General features: G+C 34.9%; 2 protein-coding genes across 2 annotated transcripts; one reads left to right on the forward strand and one right to left on the reverse strand.

Annotated features, from left to right (window-relative positions):
- Window positions 1-5,044: 5,044 nt before the first annotated feature.
- LOC109160300 lies at window positions 5,045-7,331 on the forward strand. Its single transcript, XM_019308608.1, has one exon. The coding sequence runs from the start codon at window positions 5,167-5,169 to the stop codon at window positions 7,018-7,020; it is 1,854 nt and encodes a 617-aa protein (XP_019164153.1). The 5' UTR covers window positions 5,045-5,166; the 3' UTR covers window positions 7,021-7,331.
- A 12,632-nt stretch (window positions 7,332-19,963) lies between these two features.
- LOC109159893 lies at window positions 19,964-20,320 on the reverse strand. The gene has a single exon (XM_019308001.1). The coding sequence runs from the start codon at window positions 20,318-20,320 to the stop codon at window positions 19,964-19,966; it is 357 nt and encodes a 118-aa protein (XP_019163546.1).
- Window positions 20,321-20,907: the final 587 nt, after the last annotated feature.

A 20,907-nucleotide genomic window follows, 5' to 3' on the forward strand; every position in this document is an offset into this window, starting at 1 on the left:
TTGGAGACTTGAGTGTTGTTAATTTCAATCCACGAGTTTCGAAACTGTCAATTTAGTACTATAACTATTCAATTTTTCTCAATTTCAGTGTATCCGGCTAAATTGCAAGTGAAAAGTGGCCGAAAAATTTTAATGGATAAAATTTTGAGGGCAATTTAGTCATTTGCTCATGTTCCCAAAGGCAGTTATTTACCCCTTCATATTGACTCATGGAGGTTTTGCTGTTGCTATCTCAAGAACTGTACATCCTAAGCTCCATATATCCAATGCTTAGACTGTACCCGCTCTCGTTAACTACAATCTGGGCAAATAAGATCAGTATATAAAAGAGAACATTAAAAATGCTTGCTTTCACTTAAACTGGAGTTTGAATTTGTTAGGTACCTCCGGAGCCATATCTAGTGTGGACTTCCCTTGCGCGATAACATCAAGGAAGATGATGGTATTTGAAATTAGGGAGAACGAATTCATAGTTGTTTCGAGGACAGGGATGGGGTATACTCCATATCTAGTGTGGACTTCCCTCGCGCGATAACATCAAGGAAGACGATGGTATCTGGAATTAGGGAGAACGAATTCTTAATTGTTTCGAGGACAGGGATGGGGTATACTCCCTACCCCGTTGACATCCCTAATTGTTACTTACAAATCATACACATGCATATTGTTATGCAAATTAAATCCCCATTTTAGCTTTTCACTTTCTCTGTGATTATTCACTGGTAGTTTTAGCCATGGAAAACTTGCTCGGAGTTGTTATGGAGGATGATCACTAGATGGAGTTGCTGTCGGATTTTGCTTCCACGCCACAGATGAAGAGTTTATAACTCATTACTTGTCGAAGAAGGTTGTTGACACTTCTTTCTGTGTTGTTGCCATTGGAGAGGTGGATATGAACTACGTTCGAGGTGATTCTGTAAAATAGAATACATTTCACTCTTAATAGTCTTTTTTCACATTGGTCCTTTTGTAGAAGTCACGACTTCTATATACGTTTGAGACTCATTTTCTAATAAACATGTTAGAAAATCCGGTTCATTTTCTAATAAACAAGTTAAAGTACAAAAATCATACTCTAAGTTAGAAAATCATGACCAAATGATTTTTCAACTCATGCCCGTTTACTGCGTATAGGCTCGAGCTTGGGTTTTTTCTCATATTCCCCACTATCATTATCCATAGCTTCGTCAAACGTCTGTTTTGATGTACTAGGTCCCTCGTTAGACCTACAAGGAAATACATTTTTAAAGAAGAATGTATTCCTCGATTTTATTATCATATTCTTATGTACGTCCGGATTATGAGACTCATGTACTAAGAACCAATAAACACTACTGTTAAGTGCATAGCCAATAAAGATACATTCCACCATCTTAGGACCTATCTTTATTTATTAGGTGTTGGTACCAACGCTTTGGCAAGACATCCTTACACTTTGAGGTATTGGTAGGAAGACTTCCTACATTTCCACAGCTTATAAAGAGTCTTATCGAGCTTCTTGCAGGGTACCTTATTTAAAAGGTAATTACTTGTCAAAATCGCCTCATCCCACATATTTTGAGGTAGACCCAAACTTATAAGCATCGCATTCATCACATATTTCAATGTGTGATTCTTGCGTTCGGCAACACCATTCGATTGAGGTGCGTAAGGTGTCGTACACTCGTATATGATACCTACACTTGCGCAGAAGTCACTGATATGTGCTTCGTACTCACCACCTTTATCGTTTCTAACCTTCTTAATCTTGCAATTAAGTTGGTTTTCAACTTCATTCTTATAAAGAATGAATTTCTCTAAGGCTTCATCTTTGCTTTTCAGCAAATACACATAGCAATAACGTGTGCTATTATCGATAAACGTGATAAAGAACTTATTACCACCTCTTGTTTGTATCGATTTAAAATAGCACAAATCACTATGGATTAATTCAAGTGGTTCAATTTGTCTTTCAACCGATTTGAAAGGTGCCTTAGTTAGTGTTGGTTCAACATAAATTTCACACTTATTATTTGTGCTAATTTGAAATGTAGGAATATGGTTAATGCTAATTAATTTACGCATAGAATTAAAATTAACATGACATACTCTACCATGCCATAAATTGGAAGACTCAAGCAAGTAAACAGAATCAACTTTGCCTCATCAATTCGGAGTCGCTGGATCAGGTCCTCCAAGTTCATTTCCTTTCGCTTGTGTTTCAGGTAATTCTTGAAGTCCTTCCAACGTAGAGGCAACAAGTGGATCACAGACGCCACTGAGAAGGTTTCATTCACGACCATGACCTCGTCACAGATCTCGTTAAAGATTAGTTGTAGATCTTCAACTTGACTGAGCAAGGCCTTGGAATCAACTATTTTAAAGTCAAAGAATCGATCGACAACAAATTTCTTTGTTGGCATCCACGCTTTTGTACTTGTGATCCAAGGATTTCCACAACGCTTTCGCTGTGTCAATTTTGTAATATACATTGTATAGCGCATCACACAATCCGTTGAGAATGTAGTTTCGATAAAGGAAGTCAGAATCCTTCCATATGCCAACCATCATCATGGATTGTGCATCATGTTCCTTTATCTCAAGAACTCTCTCGATCAAGAACCTTGTCAAGCCGAGAGTTGCTAGGTAGAACAACGTCTTTTGTTACCACTTCTTGAAGTTCGATTCGTTGAACTTATATATATATATATATATATATATATATATATATATATATATATATATATATATATATAGAGAGAGAGAGAGAGAGAGAGAGAGAGAGAGAGAGAGAAGGGTTCGGGGGTGCGGGTGTAGCTTCCAAACCACGCAGCTTAAGAACACAAACCATGCACATAAGATTTTAAAATGCCGCACTTTAAGTTTCAACAACTCACGCATCTTAAGAAGGAAAACAACGCACCTTAAGAAGGAACACAACGCACCTTAAGTTTCAACAACTACTCACATTAAACACACAAACCACGCATGCACCTTAAGCCCAAAAAGCACGCACCTTAAGCACAAAAGCACGCACCTTAAGTACAAAAATCACGCACCTTAAGTTTCAACAAATACTCACATTAAACACACAAACCACGCACCTTAAGCACAAAAAACACGCACGCTGAGCACACAAATCAGACACCTTAAGTACAAAAATTACGCACCTTAAGCACACAAACCACGCACCTTAAATTTGATTTAGATGCAAAAATTACCAAATTGTCACCGTTTTTTGTTTTGTTTTGTTTTGTTTTTTGTTTTTTTTTTTTTTTAAATTTTGTTAATTGTGGATGTTGATTTAAGCAAGATCAATAGGTCAGATTTAACTGCACGCACGAGAACTGAATTATATATATATATATATATATATATATATATATATATATATATATATATATATATATATATATAGGCTAATGTTCTAGTGAGACAACATATTCCCTGACTGTGATACACAACATAAATGCACACGGTCTACTACTAGCATGCGCACACACTAGATTGCATGCACTCATGTTGGGCAAATTGCACACACTCTAATGTGTACATTCCTGTAATAAAATGTGTGCATTCATATTGTGTCTCACGGGAAGATGTTGTCTCATTTGATTTTATATATATATATATATATATATATATATATATATATATATTTCCAAAACAATAAATACATATTGTAAAACTGAGGCCGAACAAACGAGTATTGACCACAAGCAGCAGTCCATAATAGCGAGTGCTTCCAAACGTTTAGGAAGGGGAAGGTAAGAGTTAGCTTTGCCTAATTTACGAGTTTTGACGATAAGCGACATTCAATTCCATGATAGAGAGTGCTTAATTGGAAACCTTTAATTTAATTAGGAAAGTGGAAGGAAACAAAGAAATAGCTTTTGGAACTCATATACTAATTCAGAAGGTTGAACACGTCCACCTCTCTCCATCTACCTTAGCTTCTGTATGTGGATGGTGTTAAATCATTATATTATTTCACCATTTCTATGCTATTTTCATATTTTATTACATACTACAAAAATTATCAATTTAAAATAGATGCATGAATTATCGTCCTATTATAACACAAATATGTGATTGAGAAGAGTTATTTGTTTAAGAATATCAAGAATTTGTTATTTTTAAATGTCACATGTATAACAATTTGATGATATCAGTGTTACTTTCTATAATGAAGTCTTAGATTTGAGTGAAAATTTGTTACTTTTAGATGCATCTTGATATTTTTCACCAATTGAAATTTTGAATATTTCACCATTAATCTTTTAAAGTTTGTATACAATTGTCACAAATATAAAAATATATATATAAATTTTCTAAAAAATGAATAGTAAAAATTATTTGGTAGGATAATATAATAATATAATGTGAGTAAATAATTTATACAAATAACATATAAAAAATCTAAAATTATAACTGTCACATTTAGCCAAACATAATAGAAAAACAGAATAAAAAGTGCATTGGAATTATCATAGTGGTTCGTCTCCTAACTTGATGTCAGGACGGAAAGTGACAATGCTCCTGTGACTTAACGTAGTGGTTCTTCGCCTGACTTGATGTCGCAACTAAAGGCTTGTGAGCTCATAAAGAAACAATAGAATAGAAAGCCCACAAATAATTGAAATATTCGGGGGTTTGGAATTGAGATGATCTCCTTGTGAGTAAAAATGTAAAGTTTGGCTCAATTAACCTTCTTATAAGGCAAAAAGGGTCCATAAACAGCGACATTGTGAGAGCAACCTTTCAAAGTGAGGAGAGTTTGGTGTGCGCAATAAGTAAATGTTTAGCTTCTGTATTCAGCTGAGTTATGATTTACATCCTCCCAAATGCTCTGTCTGATTAACGAACCTTTAGGATTCGAGATTCAACCTTTTGGAAACAAAGATAGAGAGGTCCATAAAATGAAAATCAATGATTTAGTTAAAAAAAAAAAAAAAAAAAAAGTCGAGACACCTGTTTTATAAAAATGGAAAAATAAAAATTTAAATAACTCGAGGAATGTCTTTAAATATGTGTTTTTATACTTAAAATACGAATATGAAACAACGCATTTATGACAAAAAATACAGCGCAGGCTGCCCCCAACCCAAAATAAACTTCAACTTTTTGACTCCCACTCTGACTTCTCAACTTCCCCAACACCACTGTTCAATCGATCGATCATCGGCGATGGCAGCATCGGCGACGCCGCCGGCCGTTGAGGAGAAGCGAATCGAGGAGGTGTTATCATTTCCGATTCTGTTATCGGACCAGATTAAGGATGCTGTCAAGGAAGCCGACTCCTTCAAATTGGAGTGCTCCGAGATCGGCAAACAGGTTGACCGACTCTGCCAGATGCTCCGCTCCGTCGCTCGTCTCTACACATCTACCGCCGGCTCCGTCTACGAGAGGCCGGTCCGGAGGATCGTCGCGGAGGTTTCCAAAAATATCGACCGGGCCTTAACCCTAGTCCGGAAGTGCAAGCGCCGGAACGTCCTCCGCCGCGTTGTTACCATAGTGTCGGCCGCGGATTTTCGCAAAGTTCTCAACCTTCTCGAGTCTTCGGTTGCGGATATGAAGTGGCTGCTCAACATCTTCGACGGCGAAGGCGGCGGCGGAGGTATTGTCTTAACTCTTCCCCCAATTGCCAGTAACGATCCGATTGTGTCTTGGGTTTGGTCTTACATTGCTTCTTTACACTTGGGGCAATTGAATGATAAAATCGAAGCTGCAAATGAATTAGACTCACTAGCTAAAGATAACGATAGGAACAAGAAAATTATTGTAGAAGAAGGCGGAATTTCACCTTTGTTAAAGCTCTTAAAGGATAATTCTTCTCCTGAAGCTCAAATGGCTGCGGCCATGGCGTTGTTTAATTTAGCAAATGATGAAGAAAGGGTTCGAGCAATTATTGATGAGCTGGGGGTGCCAATTATTGTTCAGGTGTTGGGAGATTCCCCTATGAGGGTTCAAATTTGGGTGGCGAATTTAGTGGCTCGCATGGCAGAGTATTGTTCGCTTGCCCAGGAAGATTTTGCCAGGGAAAATGTGATCAGGCCACTTGTGACCTTGCTGTCATTTGACATCCTTATGGATGATCTGAAATTGAAAGTTGGCAAACAAAGCATTCACTCCATTGTACAGATTAATAAGGAATTGGAGAAAAAATCATCGGGATCCTATAGTTATAGGCGAACTCTCGGGTCGCCACTGTCAAGGCACTATTCAGAGGGAAGTAGTCGGGGTGGGAATCACAGGAAGGACAGAGAGAATGAGAAGCCGGAAGTGAAACTGAAGTTAAAAGTTAGTTGTGCAGAAGCATTGTGGATGCTTGCCAAGGGGAGTGTTTCAAACAGTAGAAGGATAACTGAAACAAAAGGTTTACTTTGTTTAGCTAAGCTTGTTGAGACAGAGCAAGGTGAGTTGCAATTAAACTGCTTGATGGCAATAATGGAAATAACTGCTGCAGCTGAATCTAATGCTGACCTTAGAAGAGCCGCTTTCAAGACTAATTCTCCTGCTGCAAAGGCTGTTGTGGATCAGCTGCTGAAGGTGATTAAAGAATCAAATAGTCCAAAGATGCAAGTTTCAGCAATAAGGTCAATTGGTTGTCTTGCTAGGACATTTCCAGCAAGAGAGACAAGGGTAATTGGTCCTTTAGTTGAGCAGCTGAGCAATAGGAATCTAGATGTAGCTGCAGAAGCTGCGAATTCACTTGGGAAATTTGTCTACCCTGAGAACTTTTTATGTGTAGAGCATTCAAAGACGATTATTGAATTCAAAGCAGTTCCCCCTCTTATGAGACTGTTGAGGGGGAATGAACGGTCTCAGTATCCCGCATTTGTTCTCCTCTGCTACCTTGCTTTGCATGCAGGTAATAATGATGCTTTGGATCAAGGCCGAGTTCGGACTGCACTTGAGGGAGCAGATCGTACATTATTTACCCTACATCCTGAGTTGAAAGAATTGATGCAAAATGCAACATACCACCTAAATGTTTATCACTCTGGATTGCTTCCTCAGCGCCAACCTTATTCTCCGTAGCATTATCTCATAGCCTATGGATATTGGGATTAGTGTAAAGTTGTACTATACATAGCAATACATTTTAATTGGAAGACAAAGGGTGGTTCTCAGATCTTAATTAAATCATGGCAGATCAAAAGGTACTTTGTCAGTGTACTGTAAGTGTGTCTTGATACACTTGTTAGCTCATCATCTAGTGGAGTGTGGTGCATTTTTTGTGAAGGGAAAGAAAAAAAAAAATTTCTTGCAGCATGTTATTTTACTAGTTGCACATAATATTGGATATTCTTACTCCTTTTTGTTTATTATTAGTAGCACAACAAACATCATATCCTTTTGCATTTATTATTTTTCCCTGTGTTGTTATTCTTCTTTCCATCATAGTCTTCTACCTTCAAAAAGGAAGAATGAATGAAAAAAGATTCTAGGCATTAGAATTATTAGAGCAGATTTGATGATTATCCATACAATTATGTCACTATTCATCTGCTGCTTTCAGGTGCTTCCAATCTATCCCAGTTTGTTTGTTTGTTCAGATACAATGTGAATGTCAATGTTTTGTCTTTTGACTAAAGTACTAAACTGCTTTGATATGTGTATTGAATCATCTTTAAGGATTACTTTCAAGTTATAGACCATGTGAATTGTCTTAGGAAGAACTGATTCTTAATTGCAGACATTCAGTATAGTGATCTGATTTCTTGTCTTTTCACACTGGCATTTTTGCAATTTCCTAGAGTTAACTGTCAAAGATAATGTGATATTTTCTGCGTGCTTATTTTGAGGGAGAAACTATGTGCAGCTGCTGCTTTATGATGTCTAAGTTTTCCATGTACAGACACCTGAAGGCTTTTGCACACTGGTGAGGTAGTTTCTACCCTTTGTAATGATTTGTTAATTGAGTATATTCAGGGATGGCAACGGGGCGGGGGCGGGGAGTATACTCCCCGTCCCCGAAACCCCATCCCCGCCCCGTCCCCATCCCTGGCCGGGAATTGAAAATTGTCCCCATCCCCGCCCCCGAAACCCCGACCCAGTCCCCATCCCCATCTCCGGCGGGGAATTGAAAATTGTCCCCATCCCCGCCCCGCGAGGAATTAAGCGGGGACGGCAGTCAACTCTTAGTCGAAATTTTAAATTATTGTATTTTTAATTTTAAAAAATTAACATATATATATATATATATATATATATATATATATATATATATATATATATATATATATAATTTTTAATTATAATAATTAATCGGGATGGGGTGGGGAGGGGTATCCCCATCTCCGTCCCCGATCCCCAAAATTTTTCCCCGTTCCCGGGACGGGGATCCCCAGCAGGGACGGGATAATGAAGGGAAGTATTGATTGGTGTATGAGTAGGTTGCATTATTGTGTTATAGTTGGTCCATGTTTAGAGGGTTAGCTGTTCTCTTCTGCTTTGTCCTTACAGCCTTGAAGTAAGGTTCCTCTAATTGTTCTGGACTTCTGTTGGGGGGACAAGAATTCACTTCACTGCTGTTGCTATATGCCTATATCTTCATAATTGGGGATTGGTTCTCAAATTGAACCCCTCTAATTTATGAATCATACAAATAGGCTTTGGTACCCAGCTGAAAGCAGAGAATCTTGCATTTGAAAGTTGAGTGATCTTGTTTGTTTAGAAAGACACAAAACTATTCTCCTGCGAGTCTCATTTTGTGTGTTTGGTTTTTAGGGCATCTCCAATCGGCAATTTATATCATGGACCAGGGTTCACATAGTATTATGGACCTTGGATTGAAACACCGAGAATACTCGTAAGAATTTCAAAACACAATACACAAAAATTCACAACACAAAACACAGCATTATGGACCATAGATTAATGAAACGGCGAGATACAGAATTCATATTTGTAAGGTACAGAATTTTATAACAGAAGACACAAAATTATAACACAAGTCACATACACATGTTATATATTTATTAATGATTAATTCCACTAGAGGTCCCTTGTTTTTTGTGGCAATTCTAAATTTAGTCCAGACTATCGTTTTTGCCTTTTAACATACCAGATTATTACTTTTTGGACACTTTTAGTCCTCAAGATTTTTTCTATTTTTAGTAAGGGCATTTTAATCTCTTCATATTTTTCTTTTGTTATTTTTTCGGTTTCAACCAATTTAATTAGTTTAAAACTATTAAAAATCGATTAAAAAATATAATTACTAAAAATCATAGATTACCTAAAATTCTAAACCAATCATATATAAAGCAAAGGTGTGTGGCGCCTACGCACCTGGTCTCCGGATTTCTCTCCCTTTATCTCCAAACATTGGAGGTACCCTTAGAAACTTTCGATAGAAATTCTTGTTCTCCTCTGATTTTTGTAATTAAGATTCGACTTTACAATTTAATTTTTTGTAATATTTAGTGCAATATTAATATATAAATTTATATATTTAGCACTTATAGTAAAAGGTACTATTGAAGTAAAAAATTCAAATTTAAAAAATTAATAAAAAATTGATTTGACCAAGTAAATAGAATTGATAAAAAGTAATTGAGTTAATACCCAAAATCGTTCTCGACTATAATGATTTTTCTCAATTTCGTCCTAAACGACTTTGGTGACCTAATATCGTCCCAGACTTTTGTGTTTCGCTCAATTTAGTTCCAGACTTTTGTGTTTTTGCTCAATTTAGTCCCTCATTTGTTATTCTGTCCATTTGGTGTTAAATAAATAGATAATTCTGTAATTTTAATATTGACATCTCTTTACTCATAGACATGTGAACTGCGAAATCCTTTTTTTTTTTTTTTTTTTTTTTTTACGAATTACTCCTAAAACTGCGAATATAAAATTTGATTTGCAGGTCCGGGAGTAATTCTGGGTGTAATTCGTACAAGAAAGAGAAATTTCGCACTTCACAAGTTGAAAGTAAAGAGAGATCAATATTGACATTACTGAATTGTCCCTTTATTTAACACCAATTTGACGGAATAACAAATGGAGTACTAAATTGAGCGAAACACAAAAGTCTGGGACGATATTAGATCAACAAAGTCGTTTAAGACGAAATTGAGAAAAATCACTATAGTCGAAGACGATTTTGGGTATTAACTCAAAAGTAATTATATAACAACTACATGACAAATGGGGCCAGCCCAGCATGTTCCATATGCTAATTGACCATGGGCTAGATTGGCCCAATTACTATATATATATATATATATATATATATATATATATATATAGGGAAGGGTTCAGGTGCGGTTGATGCTTCCCGTGCGGTTGAACGCCTTTTAAACATTAATATGGCGCATCTTAGATACACAAATCATCATGCATCTTAAGTTCACAAACAAAGCATCTTAAGAACACAAATCACTCACCCTAAGTATAAAAAGCACGCACATTAAGCACAGAACAAAGCACATTGAGCACAAAATTCACACACTTAAGATTTTAAAATGTCTCACATTAAGCACAAACTCACGCACATTAAGTACAAAACTCACGCACATTAAACACAAACCTCACGCACATTAAGCATTAAACTGACGCACTTTAAGTATTAACTCACAGACTTTAAGTTTTCAACAACTACTAACATTAATCACTAACCGGTCTAACCCCACGTACATTAAGCACAAACTTCACTCACCTTAAGAACAAATCTCACGCACCTTAAACACAAAAGCCCACACACTTTAAGTTTTAACAACTATTCACATTAAACACAAACCCACGCACATTACGCACAAGACTCACGCACCTTATATACAAAACTCACGCACATTAATCACAAAATCACTCACCTTAATTTTGACCTAGATGCAAAACTTACAAAATTGCTACCGCGTTTTTTTTTTTTTTTTAAATTTTGGTAATTTTGGACGTTGATTAAAGCGAGATGAATGACTCAGATTAAACCGCACCTGAAGCACTCACCCGCACGAGAACCGATTTCTATATATATATATTTATTTATTTATTTATTTATATTTATATTTATATATGAGCGCACTCATATACTGCCGCTCAGGAGAGAATTTAGAACTAATCAGAGTTGTTCATCTGAAAAGGTCTAACAGATCATATGCAAGTATAGGAAAAAAAAATACAATGACATTTTTGTAAATAACTGAAACTTTAAAGTGCAAGGAACAACATTATAGAGTGCAATGTTTAACACTATAGAGTGAAAGTAAGTAAAAAGCTAAACCATAAAATTTATACTCCTAAATAGTAAAAAACATCCTTAAACTAATTATATAGGAAAAGTTATAACATAAAGATTAAAAGGTGAACCCTAAGTGCAATTAATGATAACGTTTGTTGAACTTAGGGTCCGTTTGGAAAGCAGGAAAATGACTTCTGGAAAATGTTTTCTGAAAAATGAGTCATTTTCCGGAAAACATTTTCCTTTCCAGTGTTTGGTTGCATTCTGGAAAACTGTTTTTGTGTGTTTGGTTCATTTTCTGGAAAATGAGTAGAATTGTATAATTAAACATTTTAATTATTTTATTTAGAACATTACAACATGTATAATAATATATAATAATTTTAAATATAATAAAAAAATAACTAATAATATATCAAAAATATTATGGTGGTGGTGGCGGTGTAGTGGTAGTGGTGTTATTTGTTATATAATAATAATAATAATAATAATAATAATAATAATAATAATAATAATAATAATAATAATAATAACAACAACAACCGGTGGTGGTATGACGGTGGTGGTAGTGGTGGTGGTGGTGATGGTGTGGTGGCGGTGGTTGCGGTGGTGGTGATGGTGTGGTGGCGGTGGTTGCGGTGGTATGACGGTGGTGGTGGTGGCGGCGACAGTGGTTGCGGTGGTATGGTGGTGGTTGCGGTGGTATGGTCGTGGTGGTGTGATGATGGTGGCGGTGTGATGGTGGTGGTGGCGGCGACGGTGGTATGGTGGCGGTGGCGGTGGCGGTGGCGATGGTGGTATGGTGGCGGTGGCGGTGGCGGTGGTGATGGTGGTGGTGGCAACGACGGTGGTATGGTGGTGGTGGTGGCGGCGATGGTGGTATGGTGGTGGTATGGTATTGATGGTGGTTGCGGTGGTATGGTGTTGGTGGTGGTAGTGGTGGTGGTGTGGTTGCGGTGGTATATGGTGGTGGCGGCGACAGTAGTGGTGGTGATGGTGGTAGTGAGGTGGTGGTGGTATGGTGTTGATGAAGTTGGTGGTGGTGTGATGTTGGTGTAAAAGTTGGAAAATGACTTCCCCAAAAAAAGGGGAAGTCATTTTCCTCCAAAACAAGCCTATTTTTCAAAGTCAACGGAAAATGATTTTCGTTGACTTGATTTTCCAGGCACATCCAAACAATAGAAACTTGAAAAATGATTTTCAGAACTCATTTTCCAGGTTTCCAAACACACCCTTAATATTGTTGCTATGTATACTTTATATTTCCAAACACACCCTTAATATTGTTGCTATGTATACTTTATATTTTCGCTAGGTGTGTTTAAAGGCAAGCAATAACTAGTGAATTTCTAAACTATTAAAAAAAAAAAACTAAATCTTAAATTGTAAAAGTAGACAATTTTAGGCAAATATTATGAGTAAAAATATGTAGATTATACTTTAGAATAATGTACATTATGTTTTAGAAGAATGTACATTATGTGTTAAAATAATGTACATTACGTGTTAGAATAATGAAATATCTAGGGTAATATAATGTACATTATGCTTTAGAATAATGTACATTATGAGTTATAAAAATGTATGTTGTAGTTGGGCGCGCGAAAAAATAAAATAAGCAAAACTACATCATTTTAAGACCGTGGTCCACACACTGCATGGACCACGGTCCGTGCAATAACTATTGATAATTTTATTGCACATATACATGTTACATAATACACTCTATAGTGTTGTTAATTGCACTCCATATTGTTATTACAAATTTGAAAACTAAAATAATATATTTCTTAAATAAATATTGTTAAGATAAATTGGTCCTGTTTGGTAAAATAATTAGCCTATAGGTTAATTTTGGCTTATTTGACCACTATTACCACTTTGACTTGGTTAAAAAATCAATATAAGTGTTTGGTTAATTAGTTTTTTGTAACTCCATAATGCTAAAATTCAAAAAGCTACTCAAAACAACTTTTTAATTAGCTTTTTGAGAAAAGGAATTATACCAAACAGCTAATTTACCAAACACATATTTACAATCAGCTAATGTTATCAACTAGTTATACCCTTTAATTAAGCCAATCAACTAACATCTAACATCCATTTACCAAATAGAGCCAATATAAAATATACCCATTACCATATAAAACAACAACAACAACAACAAAAAAAAAACAATCAAAATAGGTTAATTATTCAATTATTTAACTAGTACTTTGTTTCCCCTTCCATACGTTGATGAATGATGATCCATATCAAGTAGAAGCTCTGACATGCATGGAAGCTCTCTCATGGCTGAAATCCCGGAACCTTAACAACATATGCTTGGAATCTAATTGCTATAACGTTACGAGTGGCATCCTGAAAAGAACCAGAGATTTATATCTTACACAGGACCTATATCTTAGATCATTGTCATACTCTGTTTAAATCCTTTAATAACGCTATTTATCGTATTCCTAACTCATCGAACCAGATGATTCACTCCCTAGCTAGGAGCGCTGGCTCTCAATCAATCTGTTCGAGTTACATGCATGGGAGTCTTCTCTCTCGGGGATTGTATTCTTCCGTTCTTGAGTTAGTTTATGAATTTTTCCTTTAAAAAAAAAAAAAACTAATACTTTATTAGTTTTATTTTGCCTGTCTAATATAATTTATAATTTATAATTTATTGAGAAATGGTCAAATAGGCCCCTAAACATTTCGCGAGAAGTCAATTAACCCCACAAACTTTTAAAAAGTTCAATTGAACACATGAACACACGATCCTTTAGAATAGAATTTAGGGTTGAACGTGATTTTAAATCCTTTTTTTTTATTTCTTTAATTTAATTTTTTATTTATGCTTATGTGGCAGTCAAGTACTCACTCTAACGCTTATGTGGTGCGCCACGAGGCATTTACCGGCTTTTACCTGAGAGGTGACCGGCTAATGGGTCAACTGACTAAAAATCGTGTGATCGTGTGTTCATGTGTTCAATTGAACTTTTTAAAAGTTTATGGGACTAATTGACTTTTCGCGAAATTCAGGGACATATTTGACCATTTTCTCTAATTTATTTGAAACATTATTAATTTTTATTCCAACCCGACTCATGCAAACCGTACATTTGTCACTTATTTTTGTAAAGAGTTATTTAGCATATCTAGGCGTTGATAAAAATAATTAATGAGTCCACTAAAAATTCATTCATATGCATAGGCTGGCCGAAATTACCTTGTTTGCTTCCATGTCTATTTTAAAAGCACATAATGTGGTAACCCACTGCCCAACCAATTAACAACTCCCAAGTTACAAAATCTCATTCAATGACATATATTATCTCACCTCCCAAATTTAATAGTTCAAGTTTTTTTTTAACCAGAACTCACTCAAATTATTTACAATTTGTAATATTTAGCTTGGTGTTTGTATGTAAAATGTATATGTTTGAAAACTATATATAAAAAATACTATTGGGCACAAGAAATTGAATTTAAAAATTATAAGAAAATATTAATAAAAGCAAGTGAAAAAAAAAAAGAGTTGGTTTACCTTTGATTTACAAATAAGCTAAGTCTGCAGTTGCTATTCGGACTTGCGCTCTGCATGAAACCTACCTTGTGACTCGCGTTGACAAAGGATCATAAGGAGGTAACTAGCTTAGGTTGCTCATAGATAACCAGTTCAAACTTCAAATCAAGAAAGCTAGCTAATAGAGAGATTCCACAAGAAGTTAAACTTGAAACCTTGTGCTTATCAAATTAATTGTCCGACCAACTTAGGTGAGGTTGGGTTGCTGGTTTAAAGGTTTAATTGATAAATAGTAAACAAGACAGGTAAAATGATGATATGTGTTAATAAAAACAACAACAACAACAACAACAACAACAACAACAACAACAACAACAACAACAACAACAACAACAACAACAATAATAATAATAATAATAATAATAATAATAATAATAATGTTCTGGCTTTATATTTGACTTAGCTTGGTAATATTTGTAGGATAAAAGTTACAATTAACTATAGAAAAATGAACAGATACTACATTATAACAGAGTCAATAGTACTAAAAGAAACTATAGAAAAAATGATTGTATGTACCTTTTTATAACAAGTTAATAGTGTCAATATTTATTTAATGCGATTTCTTGATTATGGAAAGTTAATTACCTAATTCTATAACAATTTGTTAACTTTTTTTTTTTTTTTTTTTTTTTATAACTTCTCTTAAAAAAATTGTAATTAAGTAATAAAAAAATAAATTTTTTCTCCTAATATTACTTTCAATATTCACTTCCTAATATAACATTATTTATAAGACTTAAATAGAATATATTTGTGTTTTTTTTTTTTTTTGAAAGCGAATATATTTGTATTTGTTAACTATCAAATTAAAGAATTTATCAATCTACCACAAGTATATTAATCATATAGTAAAATGTAATAAAAATAGTTAATATAATAATTATGTGCAAAAAAATAAGTTCAATATAATACTGATATTTCAAAACAACAAATTATATTAGAATATAATTTGGTGTGCTCGATCATGTGCTTGGCTCCAATAATTGCATAAGATTACAAATGATATTATCTTATCTTATCTTAATCCTAGGCTCTTAGGCTTTTAGCCGTATACCAATATGAGCTCCACTACTGGTACATGCCAAACAAATATTATATCAATGTTAAGCAGAGAGGTGTTGAAATTCCATTGATTGCTCCCTCCCTCATGGCTCCAATCCCAAGAATGCTTTCTTTATTACATGAATGTATAGTAAGTATTAACTCTAGAGTAGGTGAACTCCCCCTTGTCAATGTCTTACAATTATTGTATATATATATATATATATATATATATATATATATATATATATATATATAGTACTAACTACTAACAAGCCCTCCACATCAAGAATCATATGATATTGCTGCATATTAATTTATAGCATAATCTTGTGATAATTTGGCCATTCTTCTTAATCTATAGCATAATTTTGGGATAATTAGGACATTCCTACACTACTAATGATGTCACTAAAATAAGGTTGTTTAGTTTGAAAAATATTGTTGCACATGACAGGATATGATATAATTTTAGAAGAGTATATTTAATGCATTGACTTATGAGAACCATTTTTCATGGGAGAGTTGTGGAGAAATTTAGGTTGTTCATCTAATAGATCTAACGGTTAAAAATTAAAGAAAAAATTATGGTCATTTTTATAAATATTTATGAAACTGGCCCTTTCTCTTCTTTTATTTTTTTTCATCTTATTTTTAACTGTTAGATATACTAAATGGACATTATAAATTTGTTTACAGTTCTCACAGAGATGATAGCGCTCATATATAAGGGAGGGTTCAGGTGAGAATGTGCTTCAATGTAAAAAGTGAGGACTAATATGGTCCATCTATTTGGATAAATATATCAACGGTTGAGCATGGAGTTGCTAAAAAATACGAGAAAAGGGGTGAAGTTTGTTTTATAATTATTGCAATTTTCAAAGTTTACAATAATTATACAATCGACCTCATTTTTTTTTTAACTTAATGTTGCTGTATTTACAGAAATAAAAATAATTTTTCACGGACATCCCAATATAGTAATAAGGATAACAATTTTTTACATACAAAGGGTGTAGTACAAGAGAAATTTAATTAAGTGTGAGACTGTATAATAAAATGTAATATACTGTACATGTAAAAACATAACATAAAGATTTGAATCTAAATAAGTGAGGGTGTGTATATATATCAGTAAATACAATAAATAAAAAGTTTGAAATAAAGATTATTACCATTTTCAAGCCTTTAGAGTCAACCCAAAAAGCATGTCATTGAATGAAGGCAAAAAGATTGCGTGAGGGTTGAATTTATTATAAACGAAAGAGGTAATAAGTTGCATGCAAACTCATCTCACAACTCACATAGGATTCTTATTTAGCTATCTCTATCACCCTCCACTATGCTTCTCATGGATGGTGTGTACTTTAATTTGATGTTTTGGTTTTCCACTTAATTTATCACAAAAGTGTTGAAACTTCCCACTACAAGACGTAATGCGCCCTAGATTATTTAAAAGCTTAAATGAGTGGTCTAAATTAAAAATGATTTTATCTTATTTGGCGCCTTAGGACATCTCTAATAATGGTGATTTTTTTTTTTTTTTTTTTTTTTTTGGTTTTTAAGTGTCTAATAGGAAAAAGAAGAAGGGAAGAGAAAAAGGAAAAAGGAAAAAAAAAAAGAAAAAAAAAAGGAAGTCTGACACGAAAAAAAACAGAGGAACTGACGCGCCAGTGAGCATGTGCACTGCACGCGCTCGGCTGGGCGCGGTATGTGCCGTCCACTCACGCGACTGCGACTTTCATTTCTCTTTTCTCTCTCGGCAAACCTCACAAAAAATCAACTTTGCAGGAGGCTGGAGAGCTCTTTATTCTCTCTCTTCCCTCTCTCTCATCCACATAATTTTTGTTTATCTCAAAAACTGTGAAAAAACCACAATGGGGGATAACCTTATAAATTTGGAACGATCAATAGCTTTTTTTTTTTTTTTTTTTTTTTTTTTTTAAACCTGCAATCTACAAATTAACTAGTATTAAATGAATGATTTAGACTAGCTAAAATAACATGAATCTCAAAATTATCATCCTTGATTTTTAGATGCAATAAAGACTAATACATGAACAATTGGACAAGTATAACTTGTGTGAGGCAACACCGGCCAAATTAATTTTTTTGGTGGCTAGTTTACTTCCTACACATCTTTATAGAGGAGAATATATATAATCAGGGAGGAGGAGCATTGCAGGCAAAGGAAATAGGAGATTTAAACTCATAAACTTTTATCTACATGATATTCATTTGTTGGGTAGTCAAACTTATAAATTTGTTATTTTATATATATTATACTCAATAAGAGGTGGTGTTAACCATATTGATTTTCATTTGAGTTAATATCCAAAATTGTGCTCGACTATAGTGGTTTTTCTCAATTTCGTCCTAAACGACTTTAGTGACCTAATATCGTCCCAGACTTTTGTGTTTCGCTCAATTTAGTCCCAGACTTTTGTGTTTTTGCTCAATTTAGTCCCTCATTTGTTATTCTGTCCATTTGGTGTTAAATAAATAGACAATTCAGTAATTTTAATATTGGCATCTCTTTACTCATAGACATGTGAACTGCGAAATCCTTTTTTTTTTACGAATTACTCCCATAATTACTCCTAAAACTGCGAATATAAAATTTGATTTGCAGGTCCGGGAGTAATTCTGGGTGTAATTCGTACAAGAAAGAGGAATTTCGCACTTCACAAGTTGAAAGTAAAGAGAGATCAATATTGACATTACTGAATTGTCCCTTTATTTAACATCAATTTGACTGAATAACAAATGGAGGACTAAATTGAGCGAAACACAAAAGTCTGGGACGATATTAGGTCACCAAAGTCGTTTAGGACGAAATTGAGAAAAATCACTATAGTCGAGGACGATTTTGGGTATTAACTCATTTTCATTTAGATAGGGTGAGAGTATACTTTGAGCTTAGGTGGTGGGTTAGGAGTCATTGTTGTCTGTGGGACATATACACAATATATAAATTAAATAAAGACTAAAGTGAAAAGATGATTTATTAGTATGATAATGAAAGAGTGTAAAAAGAAGTAGTGAAGTGATATCTTTCACATAGTCACATATAGGACTTTCTTGAGACTTATCATTAGAGATTTGTCATACTAGTCAATCAGAAGCCTTTAAAGCATCTCATACTTGCTAAGAGAAGATAAAAAAGGGTTTCCAATTTCCACTCTTTCAACTCATGTTTTGCCAAACTTTTTAGCCTTTTTTTTTTTCTATGATACTTCTTGGCTTGATTTTGACTTGGCTTGTGTTCTTGCATGTGCATGTACCTTTCTATATATTCTATATAACCCCCCCCCCCCCCCCCCCCCCCAACTCTAGCTTCCCCAACATTATTGCATATATACCATCAAAATCATGAACAAGAAAATTAAACCTAGCATTGTGCTCCAACCATGGTCATATCCATTATACATATTAATGGCAAAGCTTCGAGTTCATCCAGTAATTAAATTAAATCGATAATTATATCGTATAGCAGTGTATGTTAGCGTTAGAGGACGTACAAAGCTGGTGTCACAAGACTCCCTCAATCTTGTTTGATCTCCACCACTAACTCTTACTAGTGCCTGTTCTCACTTGTGATTATGAAATTTTTCAAGTGTGTATGGTATGTATTTGAAATTTTTGATCTGTTTGATCATTATTTTGATTAGTATAGAATAAGTCAGTCGCAGCATAGAAATTTTACGTGCTCACGGTGCGAAATGAACTCAAAATTAATTCCATGACTAGCTACGTACTCTAGGTAAGTGGAGTGAATATATATATATATATATATATATATATATATATATATATATATATATATATATATATATATATATATATTGAATACCTAGGTGTTGTACCTTTCCAACACCTTTAAGTCTTTAACAAAGCAAATTAAAAGGAAAAGGTATGGAAAACAAGCTAAGAGAGGGAGAAGTAGTCTTTCTATTTGCCAAATTGTAATGATTTTATTTATAGATATGTACCAAGAACCATGTACATATGCTGGCTGCAGGTTGCAGATAATGAGAAGAGCCAAACAAGTACATACATATATATAGCTAGAGAGAGAGAAAGAGAGAGAGAGAGAGAGAGAGAGAGAGAGAGAAATGAAAACAGTTAAAGAAACTAATTAACTAAAATGGGAAGAAAAATATATATAGCTCTAAATCGATTCAAGTGTGTAATCTGCGAATGAAGACAGTGTCCAATTCTGGGGGGCTGAAGAACTCCCTCCCACCCCAACAAGCCGATGACGATGATGATCTCTTGGATGCTTTTCGCTTCTTGGGAGGCGGCGGGCACGTGAGTCTCCTCGGAATTCTCGAACCCTCCGACGTCGGAGTGGTGGAGGAGCCGCCGTCTTGGTCGTCACTATTGTCCCAGCCGCCGCCGCCGCCGTGAGTGGCGGCCACGCGAATGGGCTTGAGAGGATTTCTCAGCGCGATTCCGGCGAGGATCCATCTTTTGGCTTCTGACTCCACCTGCAGGCTGCCCTCCATTTGGTGATGAGGCTTTTCTGCAAACTCCATGATTATATATATATATATGAATGGAGGAGGGTGTAAGCAAAGGCGGCGAGTTTGAAGAGAGAGCGTGTATGTGTAAATTGGATGGAGAAGAAAGCTAAGGAGAAAAACAAATAAAAGAGAAATAAAGTGAAAGAAAAGATTGATTCTTGTTGTGAAGAATATATTCTTCTCAAGAAAGCAGCTGGAAATTTCTTGATCGAAGCTGCAGCTAGCTAAGCTAGTGTGTAGAGATTAGAGAAAGGAGAGAACAAAAAGAGATCAGAGGTCTTTGGTGGTGATGATAATGGGAGTGGGAGTGGGAGATGTGATTTTTGGTTGGTCATCAACCTTAGCTTTGCTTTACTTATATTTATGTGGGGGGGCACACCATATATATGTAATAAACTATAGAGATTATCATTATTGTTGTTGTCCTAAAAGGTTAATCCCCATCATCCTACTGGAAGTTGGGCACAAGGAGCCTCCTCACTTCGAGAGGTTACTCCTATCCTGTCGTTGGTGAGACTCGATTCTAGTCATTCTTTCCAACTTTCAACTCTATAACCAGTTGAGTTGTCCATGCGGACAACTTTTTCTTTTCTGACTTA

The sequence above is a fragment of the Ipomoea nil genome, unplaced genomic scaffold (genome assembly GCF_001879475.1).
Source record: "Ipomoea nil cultivar Tokyo-kokei standard unplaced genomic scaffold, Asagao_1.1 scaffold2845, whole genome shotgun sequence".
Lineage (NCBI taxonomy): Eukaryota > Viridiplantae > Streptophyta > Magnoliopsida > Solanales > Convolvulaceae > Ipomoea > Ipomoea nil.

Excerpts from the sequence above, each read along its gene's own strand:
- LOC109159893 (XM_019308001.1), bottom strand. The coding sequence starts at position 20,320 with ATGGAGTTTGCAGAAAAGCCTCATCACCAAATGGAGGGCAGCCTGCAG.
- LOC109160300 (XM_019308608.1), top strand. The coding sequence starts at position 5,167 with ATGGCAGCATCGGCGACGCCGCCGGCCGTTGAGGAGAAGCGAATCGAG.